Raw genomic sequence first — 18,777 nt, 5'->3', positions numbered from 1 at the left:
TTAGAATTCAAGTTCATTCATTCACTATTGAGCTCGTATAGTTTACAAAACTAATTGTTCACTCAGCAAGTTGTGGATTCAAAGTAATTTACTGCTTGATTCTTTCCATGAAATTGTAAAGTTTTTTGACAATCACATTAAATTCTGGTCTAGTACTTGGCTGTTCACTCCAACACTGTTTAGTCAATTCAAAATATTCCAAAACAATATTAGCTCCTTTGAATTTCTTATCCTCCTCATAAATAAGTAACCATTCTCTAACTTCCTCTATAGATTCGAATGGAATGGAAGGTCTCTTTCCCTTTGATACCAAATGTAACATGTTAATTGTGTTCAAATTGTTAGAATTCTCATCTTCATGTAACATTCGAACAGTTTTCCTATTTTCAGTGAATGGAGCTAGCTCAAAGAAAAGTTCCCACATGATTATTCCAAAACTATAGGTATCTATTTTAGAAACATTGTGAGGATCAACTTTGGTTTGATCAATTTCAAACATTTCTGGGCTAAGGTAGAATAATGTACCAACATTTCTTGTAATTGAGTGATTGGTATTTTGATTTACAGTTCTGGAAAGACCAAAATCACATACTTTGCAATGCATATCCTTATCCAATAGAATATTCCCAGGTTTCTAATAGAAAATGTAAATTTGAGGCAGATTTTCAAAATTCGAAACTTACCAAATCTCTGTGAACAATTTTTGGTGTTAACGAATGTAAATAATCCATTCCAATAGCTACTTCATATAAAATTCTCAATTTTTCATGGAATGAGAGTTTGAATTGACCAATCCTACTCAAATAAATAATCCCCTCCAAACTTCCATTCTCCAAAAACTCTGTAATCATAAATGTTTCATTCTCCGTCACACAAACTCCATAAAAATTCAAAATATGTGGATTTCTAATAGAGGCGAGAAGTGAAATTTCATTCTCAAAATCGTCTCTACTTTCATTCTTTGCCTTAATAGTCTTAATGGCAACTTCAATTCCTTTCCACGTTCCCTTGTAAACCACTCCATTTCTTATCAAATTGTTAGTGAATTGTTACAATAAACACACAACTACATACCCTCCTTCTGCTACCTTCTTTACAATGTCAATATCCTTTGGAGAAATGATAAAACGAAATATTGGATCTTCCAGTTCATAGTTTTTCAGTAATGGCTCCTTAAAGTCACCTTCATCGTTCATATTGAATACCACCTTCTTATCAATAATCTTCTGCTCAACACTCTGCTCGGCACTCTCCTTTTCCTGCAATAGATTCAATCGTCGTTTTATATTATTAATTTTTGGAATTCCAACCATGCCCAAAATTATTCCAATAAAAACACTCACTATGGCAATAAAAACACCAACTGGAATGGAAACTGATAGAATTAGAGGTAGTAGGCTAGCAGGAGATGGCACACATTTCAAAACGGCCATCTGATTCTTACCAATTACTCTCAATTCATTTCCTTCCCCACATGAATTGATGGAATAATGAAAAAAGGTAATTGCTGGATTGCTATCAAGGAATAGTGTGAAATTTCCATAGGAATTTGGTGTAACATCACCCATTAAATACATGGATATTGTAAATGAGGTTTCGTTCTGTAAAAAATCCAAATAAACACTTGGGTTATCAGTAAAGACTGTGAAATTTTCAGTATTTGTTGGAATAAGTAATCCACCCAATTCGAATGTCTTTACATCCAATGAAATAGCATCACCCGGTTTGACATGATGTACAGTACTATTATCCCAATCCAAAGCAACGACACTTGTCAATAAATCATTTCCAATTTCTGCAACATTTTCCTTAAACACATTATCAAATATTTCAGTTTGTTCTACACTTGGTGAATAGTAAAACATGGCTCCTCCTCTCTTTGCCTTATTTCCAATAAATGTTGAATTGGAAATTTCCACCAAAGATTCCCTAACAAAAAATAATGAACCACCATAGAGAGCTTCGTTATTAATGAAAGTATTTGCCAATAGTTTGCTTTCTGAAAGTCCCAATTGAGTAGTAATTATAGAAACAGCTCCTCCGCCTCCATAATAGAAAGTACTAGCAGGTTGTCGTAATAAATTATTGTAAAGTACCTTATTTCCAATAAATAAATTATTTAAAATTACAGCTCTGGCTCCAATTTTGATAAAGAGAGCTGCTCCACCATATTGAGCTGTGTTATTCAGGAAAATATTGTTTTGAATTGTCAGGTCAATTGAGTCAGAAATGTAAATTCCACAACCTTCCTTGTTACAGGTATTTCCTTCGAATTTGCAATTGGAAACAGTATACCAGTAATAAGACTTATCATTATCAAACATTCTATTAGGATAACTATTTGAGAAGATGCTGGAGGCAGAATTGTTAGTGAACTGGCAATTTCTCACATGGAATACATTGACATCTGACAAGTAAAGTGCAGAAGCTCTTTCATAACCTTCATTGTTTGAAAATTGAGAATTGGAAACCATAACAGTGATACAACTCTGAATTGCAATAATCCCATAGAAAACACTAATTAAATTCTCCTTCATCAGCTGATTATTAGAAACAATTGAGCTATCAATTGAAACAAAAATATAAGATCTCACAAAAAGGAATGAATAAGCATGTTGAAAGGTGCAATTAATAACACGAAATGAATTTCCTTGAAGTGCATTCACTGACTCTTCCTTATAATCCAAATAATCACGAATAAAGGTGGAGTTTCGAATGAGAACATTTGTCACTTGTTTGAAGGTCATTTCCACCAAAAAATCTTCAAATAATGAATTTTCAATTATTAGATTTGTAACACTGCTGACTGTCCATCTGAGTCGTGTTTCATGAATTTCACTATTATTATAAATAGCTGTCAAACCTGTCACATAATATTCTCCATATTTAATGGTTTCTGATCTGTCATAGAACCACAAATTTGTAGTTGCATAAATAATTGATCTAATCAATTGACTCTTTTCAATATAAAAATCTCTATTCGTTACAAAATTCAACCACGTATCCACAATTAAGCAATTACAAAAACCAAGATTTGCAACATCCGTATTATTCAATCTAAATAAATTAAGTGTCACATTCTCAAAGTAAAACCACTTAATATCTGGTCTTGTCAATACATAGGATCGATCATAAGATCCCTTCCATTTCAATTGAATCAAATTTCTATCCGAATCTGATACGCTCTTAAATTTGAAAATATAATTCAAACCAGAAATTATTGGAGTTTCAATAAAATGTTCAGTTGTATCCAAAATATCATTCAATAAATTAATATTCAAAACTACCAGCCTCTCAGTTGACCGATTATAAAAGTTAAAATTATCTTCCACAAGTGTCTTGTTCAGTACTGAGAGAATTTGTGTTAAATTTTCACACGGATTTGCCAAACTGCAATTCTTCACATTTCTCGCTTGTGACGATGAAAAATCCTGTTGATGATCATCAAATTCCGAAGTCATCATCATGAACATATTGAACTGTAAATATTCCATAGCTTTTGAAATTTCATTATTCACAAGAAATTGTGAAGTACATGAAGGATTTTCAGGAGGATTTTGTGAATGGACAGTTGTTTGTGTTGTGATGGCAAGGAGAATGGCATTAATAATAAAAATACAGAGTATTTGTGTTCGCATTGTTTTTTCTTATTCTTCTTTAAAAGGCAAGTGAGCTCTTGGGTTAATTCTATACACTATTTACACTCCGAAACAACCAAATAGAATTGCTTGAATATTTGATTTTACAATACCATTTATTCAAAATAATTTAAAACTTGTATGGACGTTTCAAACCTGGGATATGAGTAATGACAGACTTATTTTCAGTATATTCATCCAAAGCATGTTCACCCAAATCTCTACCTTGACCAGACATCTTGTAACCACCGAATTCAATATTACTGAAGAAAGCATTCCATGTGTTTACCCAAATAGTTCCGGCTCTAAGACCCGATGTCTGTAAATGAATGATAATTAGTGAAAATTAGAAAAAATTTAAAAATAATAAACTTACAACTCTGTGAGCTTGGTTGAGATCATGAGTAATGACACCAGCAGCCAAACCATATTCAGACTTGTTGGCTCTTCTGATAGCATCTTCAACATTATCATGATCAAACTTCAAAACACTCATAACTGGTCCAAAGATTTCTTCTTGAGCAATCTTATGAGTATCTTCAACATCAGCAAAGACAGTTGGCTTAACAAAGTAACCCTTGGCATGGGCACGTTCACCACCAGTGACAAGTCTAGTATTATTCTTACCATATTCAATGTAGCTCATAATCTTGTTGAATTGTTCTTCACTGACTTGAGCACCTTGTTCAGTCTTGGAATCGAATGGGTTACCAACAACTCTCTTTTCAGCAAGTTCCTTAGAAATCTTCAAGAAATCTTCATAAATATTGGAGGCAACAAAGACACGAGATGAACAAGTACAAACTTGACCTTGATTGAAGAAGGTACCTTGATTGGCAATATTGACAGCCTTTTCAAGAGTGGCACGATCCTTAACATCACCCATGACAATCAATGCTGATTTACCACCGAGTTCAAGAGTAACTCTCTTCAAATTAGTCTTGGAAGAAGCTCCAAGAATCTTTTTACCAACTTCAGTGCTACCAGTGAATGAAATCTTATCAACATCCATGTGATGAGTCAATGCATTACCAACAGTTTCACCAAAACCACTCAAAACTTGAATGACTCCTGGTGGGAATCCAGCTTCATGAGCCAATTTAGCAACGTACAATGCAGACAATGGAGTTTGTTCAGCAGTCTTCAAAATGGAAACGTTACCAGTTGCCAAACATGGTGCCCACTTCCAAGTCTATAGAATTTGTGTTAATTATTTCATAATTCTTTACTATTCTACTTACAGCCATCAACTTGATAAATTTAATTAAAATATTAAAATATTTAAAAAAAAAATTAAATTAAAAAATTAAAATAATTAGAAAATAATTAAAAAGAAACAAACCAATGGGAAATTCCATGGAACAATTTGACCACAAACACCAACTGGTTCTCTTTGAGTGTAGGCAAAGAAGTCAGAGTCAACTGGAATGGTCTTACCGTTAATCTTATCAGCCCAACCAGCATAGTATCTAATACATTGGAGAACCAAGTAAATGTCAACATTTCTGACCATATCACGTGGCTTACCATTATCAATACATTCTAAATCAGCAATATAATCAGCATCTCTTTCAATCAAATCAGCCCACTTATTCATGAGACGAACACGTTGGGATGGTGCATAATTTCTCCAGACGTTTTCAAAGGTATTTCTAGCAACACGAACTGCATCATCAACATCAGCAGCAGTGGCTTCGGAAATTTGACAAATTTCTTCTTCAGTTGCTGGATTGTATACAGAGAATTTCTTTCCTTCCTTTCCTTCAACAAATTCACCACCAATGAAAAGTTTCTTGACCTTAACATCAACCTTCTTGGTACGTTGTTGATTAACAAAGGTGTTGGAGAAGGCAGCAGCAGTGGTAGACTTAGTTTGAGCCTTGGCTAATTGTACAATGGATCTCTTCATCTGTTTCATATTTGGTCATTGATCACACAATTTATCATCATCATCATACCATCAATATTATATTATTAATATATTATTATTGAATTGGTGGAGGATAATATTAACATCATCATACACAAATAGAATATGAATGGATTTTTGTTGTATAGAAGAGCAAATATGGTTGACAATGGTCCAAACACAAAATTCGCCATATTAACCAAATATCATCATCAGACAAAGCAAGATCATATAGGTTACCACCACAAATATATGAATCATCATCATCAGTAAATTAAAATTGTCCATTCACAAGATCAGGATCTCTCAGTAAGCAAACACCTAGATCAAATATTTAAAAAAACATACATTGTTTACAAGTTATTGTTGTTTTATGTTACAGGATTTTTTTTATGTGATGCTTTGGTCGTATCTCTTTTGCCTCGGAGCCACAACTTGAACATAAGAATCAGAGTTTACAAGAGCCTTGTTGTATGCATAATGGAGAGAGAAAAATTGTTTGACAACCAAAATTACTGAATTTGGTTCGATCAAAACAGCGACATTGTCATTGTAAACTCAAGGTGAGGTTGTTGATTGGAGGAACTGAGTTTGTTCAGGGCAATTTGTAATAAATGTGCATAAGGAAAGTGAAAATGCTGAATAAAAAGAGATAAACTTTACTAATGTTAGTTTGTTAGCTTTCTGTTTTAGTTTGAGAGAAGTATTCAATTACCTGTCGGTGTTAATCATCACACATGAAATAGTTTCTTTTGAATTCTAAAGTTGTTTCCAGTTATTGTGTGCTTTCTTGTTCCTTATCAATTTGTCTCTTAATCTTTTCCAGTAAATTAATGGTTGGCAAGTCAGCCTTTCCATTCTCTATTGATTTATCCAAGAACTCATTCAGAATTGCAATTGCTTCATCACACTTCCTTTCCCAATACAAACTTGTTGCATTAATGTATGGCTGCCATTCATTTCTCTTCTTCTTTTCCTCCAATTCGTACATCCATTCTTTAATGTTGCCAAATAAATAACTTGATTGAGAATCTATTGAACTTACCATCATCTTTTATCTCCATAAATTCTCCATATTCGTAAATGTTGACATCAGTGTTTTGTTTAAGGAAGGAATTGTTGGCTGTTTCCATCGAAACATTCAAGTTGCCATATTCAACAGCTTGAGAGAAAACCCAATTTTTGAATATTGATATATCTAGCTCAGGAAGTCCATACTGCGTCTCAGTTAAGAATTGTAATGTATCTACGTATCGGTGTTGGAAGACAATATTAGTCTTGGTACGAATATCTTCTGTTACAACAAGTTCAATATTCAATCGAAGGGCCAGCTCAATCATCATGATCAAGTTTTGTTTGAAACTTCCCACAATCGTGAAATTCTTAAATTCATTCGTTCCCAAGTTACCGCAACAACAATATTGAGACAGGACAGATGCTCTGAAAACAATTGGCTTTTCCGACGACCTTCCACTGATTGATTTCTTAAGGGTACTCAACCCATTTAGCTTTTTAACTGTTTGTGATGCAAACACTACTGCCTTCTTCTCTGCTGCAGACGTCTCTGCATTGGAATTGAATGAAATCAATACAGTTTCGCTTTCAAAGTTTCCAACAGAACCTCCACTCAATTTACTAATATCGTACACATACTTGAATATTTCACTCAAAATGCTGACTATTTCTGTGTAGGAGCTTGTTGTGATACAGCGACCCATTCCCTCTATGTGAAGACATGCAAAGGTAACTCTTCTACTCTCCAAATGAAGAGCAAACCTTGCCATTGTATCTACCTGAGGTTTCTTTATACTGACGATACTTGTAAAACTGTCTGAAGTTTCAATCTTTTTCTCGAAAGAAAGGCTATTCTTACTTTGTGATTCTTTTGATTTTCTGCTCTTTTCTGTATCCTCTCCTTCTCCATCAATCTTTGAAATTAAATGGCTTGGAATAAAGCTAACATGAAAATTAGAATTTGATTGTGAAACCTCGTCCAACTTACCAACGATAGAGTTTGATTTTTTCAACCATCCCCTTAAAATGTCCCTGAAGAATTTGAACTTCTCTGAAAACGCTCGTCTCAAAAGAAAGTCCTTCAAGTTTCATTTCTGAAACCTCACTAAAGTTAAATATCAAATCATAGAATGGCTGAATAATCTTGAAGGCAATGTAAACTCCGATACCAATACTAATAATAATGATAACTAGACTTGAACCTAGAGCAGCGCTTACAGCAACAATGATTGCTTCCATAAAATTCATTGTTGGTTCAGCAAAAACAATAAGCCAATCAATGTTCTCATTAGTACATAATCGATACATGGAAATATAGTATCCATCTACTTCCATCAATATTTTCTCATTACAAGTTATATCGGTTAAATTTGGATACAGTTTGTAAACATGTTCAGCAATGAGATTGGTTCCATTATCAGTTACTGTACGAGCTGTCACTCTTGTTTCCTCTTCATTTTCATCCCAAGATGCTACAGATACATCTGGATTGTAATCTATTTAATAGTTACAGAAACAGTTAAAATTCAATGATGAGACTTACTCGATATAAGATAATCAGTCATAACTTCTATAGTAAAGGCAATTGCTCCAGGAGTATCCTTTGTGATAGAGTTCAGATATATTGAAAAAGACTGAACAGAGACATCGTAGCCAATCCAAAAGATAAAATCAGAAGGATTTGTAGAATTTTTCACCATTGATAGTAATGTGATGAATGTGATACTAGGCAATGAAATGTCAGCATAACTCAATGTGAATCGTGACCCGCCAGGTGCTTGACTTGCAGCCTCCAAAATTGGTGTCATATCAAACTCACCCAATACCTCATCAGGTGTGTTGTTTCTAACGCACAAATCATTATTCAGGTAATCTTGACAATAGTAGTATGAATCCATGTTAAAAGCTGCCAAAGTATTTTCATCCATTTGCATAACACCGTAATTGTATCGTGTGTGGTCACCTAAATACAAGGTTACAGGTAGAGATGGATGTCTCACTAGCTCATTTTTGAATAGTCTGAACATGTGTTTTTCAACAAGCTGTGTATTGTAAGGGTCAAAGTTATCTGATAACAGCTCCCTCTCTGTTTCTGTCACCAGAGCCAGTTCCTTCAATGTGGACCTTGTGAATTGTATAATGTTATCAAAACTCTTTTCTCTTACTGAAGACCCCCACTTGAGCATGGAGGGAAGGAAACACGAAATCCATATACTAGACAAGGTTAGGACTGTTAAAATTTCAAGAAAGGCAATCAATGCAATCAGACATGTTTTGATCGATATATTAAGATGACTCGTTTCATGAGTAGAGTGATGTTTCATTGAATATTTCTTCTTTACTCCACTCAATTTGCCTCCATTCCTACCAGATACATTCAAATTTGATCCTGATTGAAAATCATGTTGAGATGTGTAATCCTCGTGAAGAAACGAAGTGTGTGGTTGTAGGTTGTTGCTGTTTTCCTTAACTTCCATCGAGTCGTGAAGCACTCTAAGTGGAATATTCCTCACATTAGAAATTGGTGTGTCGAAAGAGTGGCGTAATTCAGTTACCTCTTTATCAGAACCCTGAGGAACCATTGGATGTACCCTAGTCATGTTTGATTTTAATACTACAATAATTTAATAGTTATTCTTGTTCGGGAAACAATATTCGTTCCATATACTTGTATAAATATGAAGAGAAGTGAGGCTTATTCAATTTTTTTTCTGTTGGAGATGAACCACTCATAGAACAATAGTTGACTTTATTAACTGCTTGGTCAAAAAAGTCGATAGCCGACCAAAGTAGATTATTTCTTGGAGGCAATGTTATTGAAATACTGGGCAAAAATCACCACACATAAAGTGAATTTTTCAATCGAGGCTGGCTTATTGCGTCTGCTATTATTGATATCCTGTGAGGAATTTCAAAACGGGTCTCTTCCTGTTGTTGCGCTTAAACTTTCCCAATGCAAACAGAAAGACATATTTGTACTTGATTCTTCGCACATTTTCTCACTAAAAGCGAGTTCGTTACGGAGCGTTAAAGATGCTTCAGCGAGAGAGAACATTACGGTCAAGTAATTTATTAAGGGTTGAGAGAGGTCAAGAGAAAAAATTTATACGTAATTTCGAAATGTGAGATTCAGACGAATGTTGTGAATATTTCTTCTTTTTGGTAAGGAGTGTTCATAGTATTCTTGAGTTTCATAATTCATAACAACCATTGAACCATCGGGAAGGTTCTTTTCAATGATGTTTCCATCCTTCTGTTGCTTGGAATTCTTAGATATTTTTGGTCTAAATTGAAAATCCCTTTCTTGGCCTATTGTTGAAAATGAATAATTCAAGTAATGTCAAGTAAGCCAATAATTGATTTACCTACCAAGAGAAATCGATACGATTGGACATCCCTTCTTGAGTCCCTTCTCTTTATCTGAATGCCAATATATTGAATCATTTCCATCCTTGTACTTGTTAATGAAACAATAAGTGAAGGTGTGATTTGTGAACTTTTCAATTCGTTCCTTGAGAGAGATAAGCTCTGGTATTTTGCTCCATTCACTCTGAGAAGAAATGCCACAAAATTCTCGAGGTGATATCACGTCCTTCCCTCCATAATTATAAGTTTTGGTTTTCCAAGTGCAAGTGGAGAGAATCTTGTTGAAGAGTACTTTCGAGTCTGGTTTCGAGACAAAATTCGAAATGAATGAAACTTGGGCTCCATTTTCATCATTGATAAGCATTTCAGTTTTATATTGATGTTGTGTTTTGTCTTTGCTGTTGCTTGGTTGAATTGTTACAAGTTTTGATTCTTCTGTCAATGATCCAAGAGTTCGGCCAATAATCTTTTGTTTCTTCTTGTTTGGTTCTTGGATTGACAGCTCTGGCTTTTGATCATTGTGTTTGGCTTTCAGCAAATCACCAATAGTCATGACTCCCTTTCTCTTCATTTTTTAATTGTGTTTTATTACATGTAACGGTTCGAATTTCTAGTAGAATTAGAACGATTTTCTTCAGTTCTAATTTTCACAAGAATTCAACAAATAAAAGCACAGATACATTTTCACGAATTAAGATTGTTACTGACATTGCCATCTCTCCATGGAACCACCTTTCAGTTAGCAAGTGAATTCTTCAATTTAAATCAACCTTCATGAGTTAAAATCCACATGCAATCTTCAATATCCACATGCTACGATTGAAACATTTTTTGAACCAACCAAGTGCTTGATTCGTGTTATTGTGCCTTCTATTCTATGGTGGATGTCAGATCACAAATTGCACCCAACAAAGTTTATTTTCAAAAGTGAGGACTTTTTTCCAGAACTCTTAAATTGAATTTTACAGTTTGCTTTTTTGCCTACAAAAACGCTTGTGTTCTATTTTTAAAGTTGTTGTAATTAAAAATTTTTTCTCGTCGTCACCTCTCTTGTCCTCCTTGCTGCCGTTGTACAACAACACTATCATAACAAATACCCCCAACAACAACAACAATATCGTTTCATTCATCATCACTTCAACTATAACAAATTATCATCACTAGAACATTCGTTTATTAGTATTATTTTGTGGATATTTTGTTTTTATTATTGGATTGATTTTAACGTTTTTTTAGATTGGAGTAGCAAAGCCTAATATTATTATTATCATATCATCATCATAACAATTATATATTAAATTATCTAATACCGCAAGCCATATGCTTCTATAAATTTCACTTCATCATCACACTTACACTTTAATAGTATTATTATTATACATTTTTATATTATTTATATTTCATCTATATACTTTATATATTAATTAAACTATGATATGGATTGCTAGATTATTAGGTTCTTTTTGGAAAAGCTGCAATGACAATCAATTGCAGAGGTATTTTCACTCCTCTGTAATTATCAACAAACAATACATGTACATCTATGGAGGGGCTGATAAAGCTGAAGGACAACACTTTAGCAACTCCTTTGTAGTGTACAACTTGGAATCTGGAGAGTATCACTGCTTGAATGATGTTATTAAAATTCTCAGAAGGAAGAAGGCAATCAAACCAACAGGTATTCGTACTATTAAACCAGAGAAACTCAACAGAAACGACTATGAACTATTCCCTAATGCAAAACTACCAAAACTTTCCCAACATACCATGACCCAAGTCTCTAAATGTACTCTGTATATCTATGGTGGACAATTAGAAAAAGGTACTGCAAGCAACTCACTCTACAGATTCGATATCGAAAGTATGGAGTGGTTGAAAGTCAAGTGTTCAGCCAGACACTCTGCTCAAGATATTCTTCCTGCACTCTACGGGTAAGTACAAACTTGTTTACAACAATAACAATTTATTCACACAACAACAATTAACCCTTTGATTGGTTACTTTTTCACATTTCCTTCGTAACGATTTTTCCTTTGAATGCTTGGTGCTGCTATCTTGATTAATATTGACAAACAGCCACACTACCAATGTTATTGATGGAACCAAGATGTATATATTCGGTGGTACTGATGGTACTAACTATTTCAATGATCTCATGGTGATTGATACGGAATCAAACACTTGGGTTAGAGAAAAGACTCAGGGTGTTAAACCTTCTCCAAGATATGGTCACACTTGTGTCCACTACAATAATTCTCTTTACATTTTCGGAGGTGGTAATGATCAACACTTGTTCAATGATTTGTACAGTCTTGATCTTGATACTCTCACTTGGAAGCATATCAAAATTGAAGGTACAACTGACTCTGCGAAGAGAGTCCACCACACTGCCAATATTATTGCCAACAAGATGATTGTATTTGGTGGTTTGGTTAATGCTCACTCCCATTCTAATGATTTGATGGTTTTAGATTTGGAACACTTTAGATGGGATATTGAAAAACCCTATGTAGATAAGAACTCCCCTGCCCCACCATCTCTTGTTGGTCATTCAGCTCAAATGGCTGGAACCAAGCTTTGGATAATTGGTGGAAAATTTGCAGAAAATGATTCCAGTACCCAAATATCCAATAATGTCTACACTTTAGAAACAGGAATAAGAGGGATTGAGCCAATTGATTGTGGAAGATCCACACTAACTAGTGATTTAAGTTCTCTAATTGACTCGGAAGATTATTCAGATACTATTCTAGAATATAATGGCCAATTCTACCATGCACACAGACCAATAATATATGCCCGTGCTCCTCTTTTATATAGAGAATGTATGAGGCTATCATCTAACGATATTGTTAACGTAGGTGATGCTGCAGACGCTCTAATGAAAAAGAAAAAGCACAAGGCAACAGAGAAATATGAAGAATTAAAACAAAAATCAGAAAAGGTAAAGAGCTACGGATTCAGAGGATTACTTGAATATTTATATACAGACCGAGTCGGTTTGTTGGATGGAGAGGATATTCCAGTTGATGTAGATATAAGATGTTGCATTTATGAGCTAATTTTCTTAGCAGTTGCATTTTCACTGGATAGACTATTTGCTCTATGCTCAAAACATTTAGATTCAGATTTTACCACATCTATCCCTGCTCCAACCCTCTATACGGACATGAAGAAACTTTATGAATCTACAGAAAAGAGCCTCTTATTGGAGAAGAATGAAGATCAAGATCGCCTCGATTCTCCTCCGAGTAGCTCAAAGGCCCATTTTGACTTTAGTCAATATGTCTCTGCATCTCAAAGTGAGAATGATGACTCATCAGATGAGGATGATAATTATTCAATCACTTCTCCAATGTCAGTCTCAACTCAAGATGGTGGTAATATTTTCAGTACTGTTCTTAGTACTACTACTTTTATTAATTCTGATCAATCTAATTGCGACGTTTTGTTTAGTGTTGGTGCTGAAAAAGAAAGGATTGCCTGTCATAGATGTATTCTCAATTCTAGATCCAAATTCTTCCGTAGGATGCTTTCCAACAAACCACAACAACAACATTCAATTGGTATGACCAAAATTGATGAATTTGAACTTACTGGCATTAGACCTCAGGTTTTCAAGTTAGTACTTCAATATTTGTATAGTGGAAATGTGTCCATCAACTTTGATATTTCAGTAGAACTTCTTGTTGCTGCAGAAGTCTATCAACTTGAAAGATTATCTCTAATGTGTCAAAGTGTTATTGAAAAGAAGATTCACCCAGGAAATGCCTCCACCATATTTAGCATTGCTGATTCATATGATGTGAAGCATTTGAGGGAAACATGCACTTATTTTATAGTTCACAACATGTCAAAGGTAAGAAAAACCAACAATTACAAAAAGGATCTCTCCTCAGATCTTAAACAAGAGCTGAAGGATCTCAGAAAACTTTTCAGACAACAAGAAGGATCAGGATTTTATGAACAATCAGAATATGCTCTTCCATTTTCCACTTATTACCATTCTCACTTTGCCAGTTCTTCCTATAATAATAAGCAAAAGAAGAAACACAAGAATAAGCAAAAGCAATCCGCTAAAAAGCTTGCTCCTCCACCAACACCAAACTCAGCTCCTCCAGTTCCTACCTCATTGGGCAGAAAGAAGATTAGAAAGCCTAATTCACTTTCCTCTATGAACGATATTGACGGAAAGGAAGAAGTTTCCTACTTGACTTCTCCAGGAAATATTCTTTTGGGTGTCAGTCCACCTTCCCCTTGGTCTTTCCCATCTGATAACAGTCCTACATTGGCAGATGACTCCTATAGTTCTGGTTCAGTTGGAAAGATCCAAAAGAAGAGGAAGAAGAATGTTAAGAAAAACATTTATCATTAGCATTCCCTATTCTTGTAAATATTCCTTGTTTGTACTCTTATTTTCAAATAATAATAAATAAAATATATTTTAAATAAAGATGACATTTTATTCTTTGAATGCTTGTTGTTTGAGGAAGGATGAATAATTTTTACCAGTTTCCTTAACCAACTTGTAAAAGTTACTGTCTTCTTGTTTCAATAATTCCTTTGGAGATCCAACCTCCAATATTTCACCAAATTCCATGACAATGATTTTATCAGAATCAATAATTGTGTCAAGTCTGTGGGCTACAGTGATGATTGTGGCATGTTTAAATTCTTCTCTTACAATTTTTTGAACTAGAGCATCAGCTTGATGATCCACAAAGGCAGTACTCTCATCGAAAATAATAATTTTGGCCTTTCTTAATATGCATCTGGCTAGCGAGACTAGTTGTCTTTCACCGATGGAAAAGTTACCTCCATTTTCTGTTACAGGTTCATCCAATTTCTTTTCCATAGATCTAATCTTATTCTTCAAATGAACACGTTCTAGAGCTGACCATATTTCCTTATCTGTAAATTCATTAAAAATGTCCAAATTATATCTGATAGTACCAGTGAACAGTACTGGTTGTTGAGGAATAATCAAGAGTGATTGTCTCAATCTTTTCAATCCAATATCTGAAATGTTATAACCATCAATTTTGATATTTCCACTATCTGCTTCAAGGAATCTAAAAAGTGATATCAGCAAACTACTCTTTCCAGAGCCACTTCTTCCAACAATTCCTACCTTTGTTCCTGGATCAATAGTAAAGTTAATCGATTTCAATACAGGATCCAAATCAGATCTGTATCTTACTGAGAAATTGGTAGCTTCAATACGACCCTCTGAAGGCCATTCTTCTGGACTAGGATCATCCTCCTGTTCAGTTGGTGCTTCCGAATCAATATTATTACAATAGTGAACAATACGTTCAACACTGGTCATTGAGCTTTCTAAATCTACAAAGTATCTGATAAGGAAGGTAAAATTATCAGTCAACTGAAGTGAGTAAGTAATAGAAAGAGCTAAAAGAGATGGTGCAATATAAGTAGTAGTATGTCTTGCAATAATGGCAAACAAGGCTGTAAAGAAAACCACAATTTGGGCTAAAACTTGAATTCTAATACCCAACCATCTGTTAATTGCAAAACGGAAATGTGAATGTTTGGTAGCAAAATCAATCTTTCTATTACAATCATGGAATATTTGTTCATGAACTAGTAGTGCCTTAATTGTGTTAATACCTTGGAGACACGATGAGAAGTGTGATAAACTTGGACTTCTTGCAATTGACTCTAATCTTCTAATTTCTCTCGAGCTAACTCTATAATAAATCTGAATGAGATAAAAGACCAATCCAATAGGTACAATTACAACAAGGAATAATGGAGTGATTGTAGAAATCAGAATGATGGTCAGGAGAATGTTTAGAATAATATTAATAGCCACTGGTATGGTGAATAACATTTCATTGTCAGTGGCATTGATATCTTGTGTAAATCTGTTCAGAATACGTCCAACAGGATTTTGATCGAAGAATAAAATTGGAGCCCTTAAAACACCTTCCAACATTTTGTTGTGGAGTTTGAGTGAGCTTTTAAGAGAACCATACGAGTAGAAACCACTTCTGATAAATAGAATGAGGGAATCAAGACATCCAATCACTAGATAAATCCAAACATAATTGGCAATGGACATTTGGAATGTGTTCATATTCATAAAGGAAATCCACATCTGACTCAGTAATTTAGTACCAAGTGATGCAAAAGAAAGGAAAATGCACAACAAGATTAATGAAATGCCATATTCTTTCAAATAATCATAGAATATACCCCATGAAATATTACCAGTGGTTCTCTCTTCATTCAGGACAAGCTTTCCTTTAGATTCAGATCCTTTCTCAGTTGTCTTTGATTTGGGTTTTTCTTCAGAAATTTCTGGAGACGATTCTTCACTTTTTTCATTGTTATCGTCTTCAGTAATCAACTTGGAAAAATCATATGAATCCATAATATCTTTGAGAGGACCCTTGGCTACAATCTCACCTTGCTGCAAGACAATAACTTCATCAGCCATTTTCAACAATTGCAGTGAGTGTGTAATGAGTATTCTAGTTCTATCCTTAAGGTAATCCATAATGCAATCTCTGAATATTTTCTTACAGAGACGAGCATCGATTGAATTTAGTGAGGAATCCATCAAGATAATATCCGAGTTGGAGTAACAAGCTCTGGCCAAACCTATTCTATGTTTTTGACCTAGGGAGAGGTTAATGCCAGAGTAACCAATTTCAGATTGGTCATAATTTTGGAAACCTGCCAAGTCAGAACGAAGCTGACATACATCCAAAACCTTTTCATATTTTTCAGAATCAAAGTCAAGAGATTTGTCGAATATTATGTTTTCTCTTACAGTTCCATTGATCATCCAAGGATTTTCATCACTGAGTGTAAGTTTGGAGTATGGATTTACAGAGACGGAGCCATTGACAATAACTGTATCACCATAAATTGAGGAAAATAAACTACTTTTACCTGAACCAGTATTACCAATCAAACAATAGAGTTTTCCTTTTTCGAGAGTCAAGTTAATATTCTTGAGAATTGGGCTTGAATGCTCACCCCATGATATGGTTGCATTCTTAAACTTGATTGCAAAATCAACTAGCGGACTTGAGATACTATCATTTAGGTCTTTGTTTTCTTCTGCTTTGAAGAGATTTGACTTATTTTCTGGATCGTGAGGCAGTGAGGTAATTTCATCAGCAAAGAGGAAATTACCAATTCTCTTAGCACTTACGTATGCAGTTACTGCCATTGAAAGATAATTAGGATAGTTGAAAAGAGGAGTTCTGAAAGTTTCGAAAAGTACTAGTCCAGTGAACATATTCGACATGGTTAATTCACCACCCATATAGTAATGAGAAATGAAGGTAACACCACTTCCAACAACTGAGGTGGTGGCTGAAGTTAGTAATTGGAAACATCTTATGAGAGCTCCTTTTCTTAAACCTTGATATTCCTTAGCTCTGGCATCATAGACACGTTCCTTCATTTTGTCTTCAAAAACAAAGAATTTAACAATTCTGATACCGTTCAAAATTTCACTCATAACCTTAATTCTTTCGTCTTTGTGTTTGGACAATTCAGTTTCAATTTTTGTCAATAGTTTAGCAAGCACTCCTAGAACTGGAGCAAAAGCAATCATGGCTAAAATACCAGCCACTGCACTAAATCCAAAGAAGAGAATAATTAGAGTCATTCCAACAATAATCATAATTGGTGTTAACCACAGATCGTGTAGTTCAATAATCACACCAGCTAATCTGTTAGTATCCGTAGAAAATAAATTGGTCAACTCTCCACTTTCAAACTTGCTTCTTGCTGAGGGAGTTATTCTTGTTAATTTTTGAAATATTGATGCCTGTAGAGAATTTTTAACTCCCAACCATACTTTACAACTTCCAAAAAAGTAGTGTTGTTGAAATATAAATGAGAAAGAGCTAGAAATAAAGAGGAAGCATAGCAATGAGAATTGGAAATAAATATTAGACAGAGGCAGATATGACTCAATTAATGTGGCATTTACAATTGAAGAGGAATTTTCCATATAAGTAATTCCCATAAAGTATAAAGGTAGTGTTGAATTCTGAATTGGTTCCGTTTGATTCTTATTAACATTAATATTAGAATCCTCACTTGAATGAGTTCTAATAGCTTCCAACAAAATGTACAAAATTAATGGTGCAATATATGTCGCAATAATTGAAATAATCCTCCAAAGAGCAATAGAATAAAATCCTCTCCACCTAAATACCTTCTCTATAACTCTAATTAACAGAGTTCCATTACTACTCCATAAATTTCCAGCCTCCGAATAGTATCTCCTCTTTTTAAGATAGACATGTTTAAAACTCTTTTCAAATATTGGATAAATATTATCGGTCTGAATATGTTTTGGTAATTTGGGAATATCAGAGTGTTGCAATCCTTCAAAATTATCCTCAATCTCTTGATTTTCCTTCCTTATTTTCAAATAAATTAATAATTTTCTAATTAATTGAACAATACCAGCGAAGGGTTTATCATTCCTGCCTCCCTTCTTATAACCAACCTTAATCAGTGGATCAAGGAAGGAAAAGAAAAGCTTTGAAATGATCCCACTCGAATGTTCATAATCTTCAGGTGATGATATATCAATTCCATCTTTAAAATTGTCTATCATGTCTCGATGAGAATTTTCCCTCTCCACACTATCATCATCGGAAGGGAAATGTTCATAATTAGGTATTAGAAGAGTATTGTTTTCTTCTTCCATGGACGTCATCGGAACCATCACTTCTTCCCCTTCTATAATAACTTCTTCTTCACTTATTCTTGCACCACTCGATTGTTGTTGCGACATGGAGGAAACATCTTGTTCCTCCTCCATTTTCATTATCAATTAAACAATCGGAGTTAATAGAT

General features: G+C 34.3%; 6 protein-coding genes across 6 annotated transcripts; 1 reads left to right on the top strand and 5 right to left on the bottom strand.

The window, feature by feature from the left end:
* Positions 1-88: 88 nt before the first annotated feature.
* Positions 89-3,638, bottom strand: NAEGRDRAFT_72446 (uncharacterized protein; the record flags this gene model as incomplete). Its single annotated transcript, XM_002672422.1, has 3 exons — positions 89-634; positions 684-1,026; positions 1,075-3,638. The coding sequence occupies 3 exons, from the start codon at positions 3,636-3,638 to the stop codon at positions 89-91; spliced, it is 3,453 nt and encodes a 1,150-aa protein (XP_002672468.1).
* An 88-nt stretch (positions 3,639-3,726) lies between these two features.
* On the bottom strand, positions 3,727-5,556 carry NAEGRDRAFT_81202 (aldehyde dehydrogenase 2 family; the record flags this gene model as incomplete). Its single annotated transcript, XM_002672421.1, has 4 exons — positions 3,727-3,957; positions 4,015-4,830; positions 4,880-4,888; positions 4,981-5,556. 4 exons carry the CDS (start codon positions 5,554-5,556, stop codon positions 3,769-3,771), a joined length of 1,590 nt encoding a protein of 529 aa, XP_002672467.1. The 3' UTR covers positions 3,727-3,768.
* Positions 5,557-6,322: 766 nt separating this feature from the next.
* NAEGRDRAFT_72444 (uncharacterized protein) lies at positions 6,323-9,161 on the bottom strand (the record flags this gene model as incomplete). The annotated part of the gene is made up of 4 exons (XM_002672420.1): positions 6,323-6,543; positions 6,593-7,491; positions 7,550-8,057; positions 8,105-9,161. The coding sequence occupies 4 exons, from the start codon at positions 9,159-9,161 to the stop codon at positions 6,323-6,325; spliced, it is 2,685 nt and encodes an 894-aa protein (XP_002672466.1).
* A 503-nt stretch (positions 9,162-9,664) lies between these two features.
* NAEGRDRAFT_52210 (uncharacterized protein) lies at positions 9,665-10,480 on the bottom strand (the record flags this gene model as incomplete). The annotated part of the gene is made up of 2 exons (XM_002672419.1): positions 9,665-9,870; positions 9,931-10,480. 2 exons carry the CDS (start codon positions 10,478-10,480, stop codon positions 9,665-9,667), a joined length of 756 nt encoding a protein of 251 aa, XP_002672465.1.
* Positions 10,481-10,974: 494 nt separating this feature from the next.
* Positions 10,975-14,380, top strand: NAEGRDRAFT_81200 (BTB domain-containing protein; the record flags this gene model as incomplete). The annotated part of the gene is made up of 2 exons (XM_002672489.1): positions 10,975-11,858; positions 12,004-14,380. 2 exons carry the CDS (start codon positions 11,359-11,361, stop codon positions 14,300-14,302), a joined length of 2,799 nt encoding a protein of 932 aa, XP_002672535.1. The 3' UTR covers positions 14,303-14,380.
* Positions 14,381-14,389: 9 nt separating this feature from the next.
* NAEGRDRAFT_52208 (uncharacterized protein) lies at positions 14,390-18,742 on the bottom strand (the record flags this gene model as incomplete). The annotated part of the gene is made up of 2 exons (XM_002672418.1): positions 14,390-17,734; positions 18,128-18,742. 2 exons carry the CDS (start codon positions 18,740-18,742, stop codon positions 14,390-14,392), a joined length of 3,960 nt encoding a protein of 1,319 aa, XP_002672464.1.
* Between the last annotated feature and the right edge of the window lie 35 nt (positions 18,743-18,777).

This window comes from Naegleria gruberi (genome assembly GCF_000004985.1).
Source record: "Naegleria gruberi genomic scaffold NAEGRscaffold_53, whole genome shotgun sequence".
Classification (NCBI taxonomy): Eukaryota; Heterolobosea; class Eutetramitea; order Acrasida; family Naegleriidae; genus Naegleria; species Naegleria gruberi.
The sequence above is the reverse complement of the archived record's forward strand: the minus strand, read 5'-3'. Positions and strand labels throughout refer to the sequence as shown.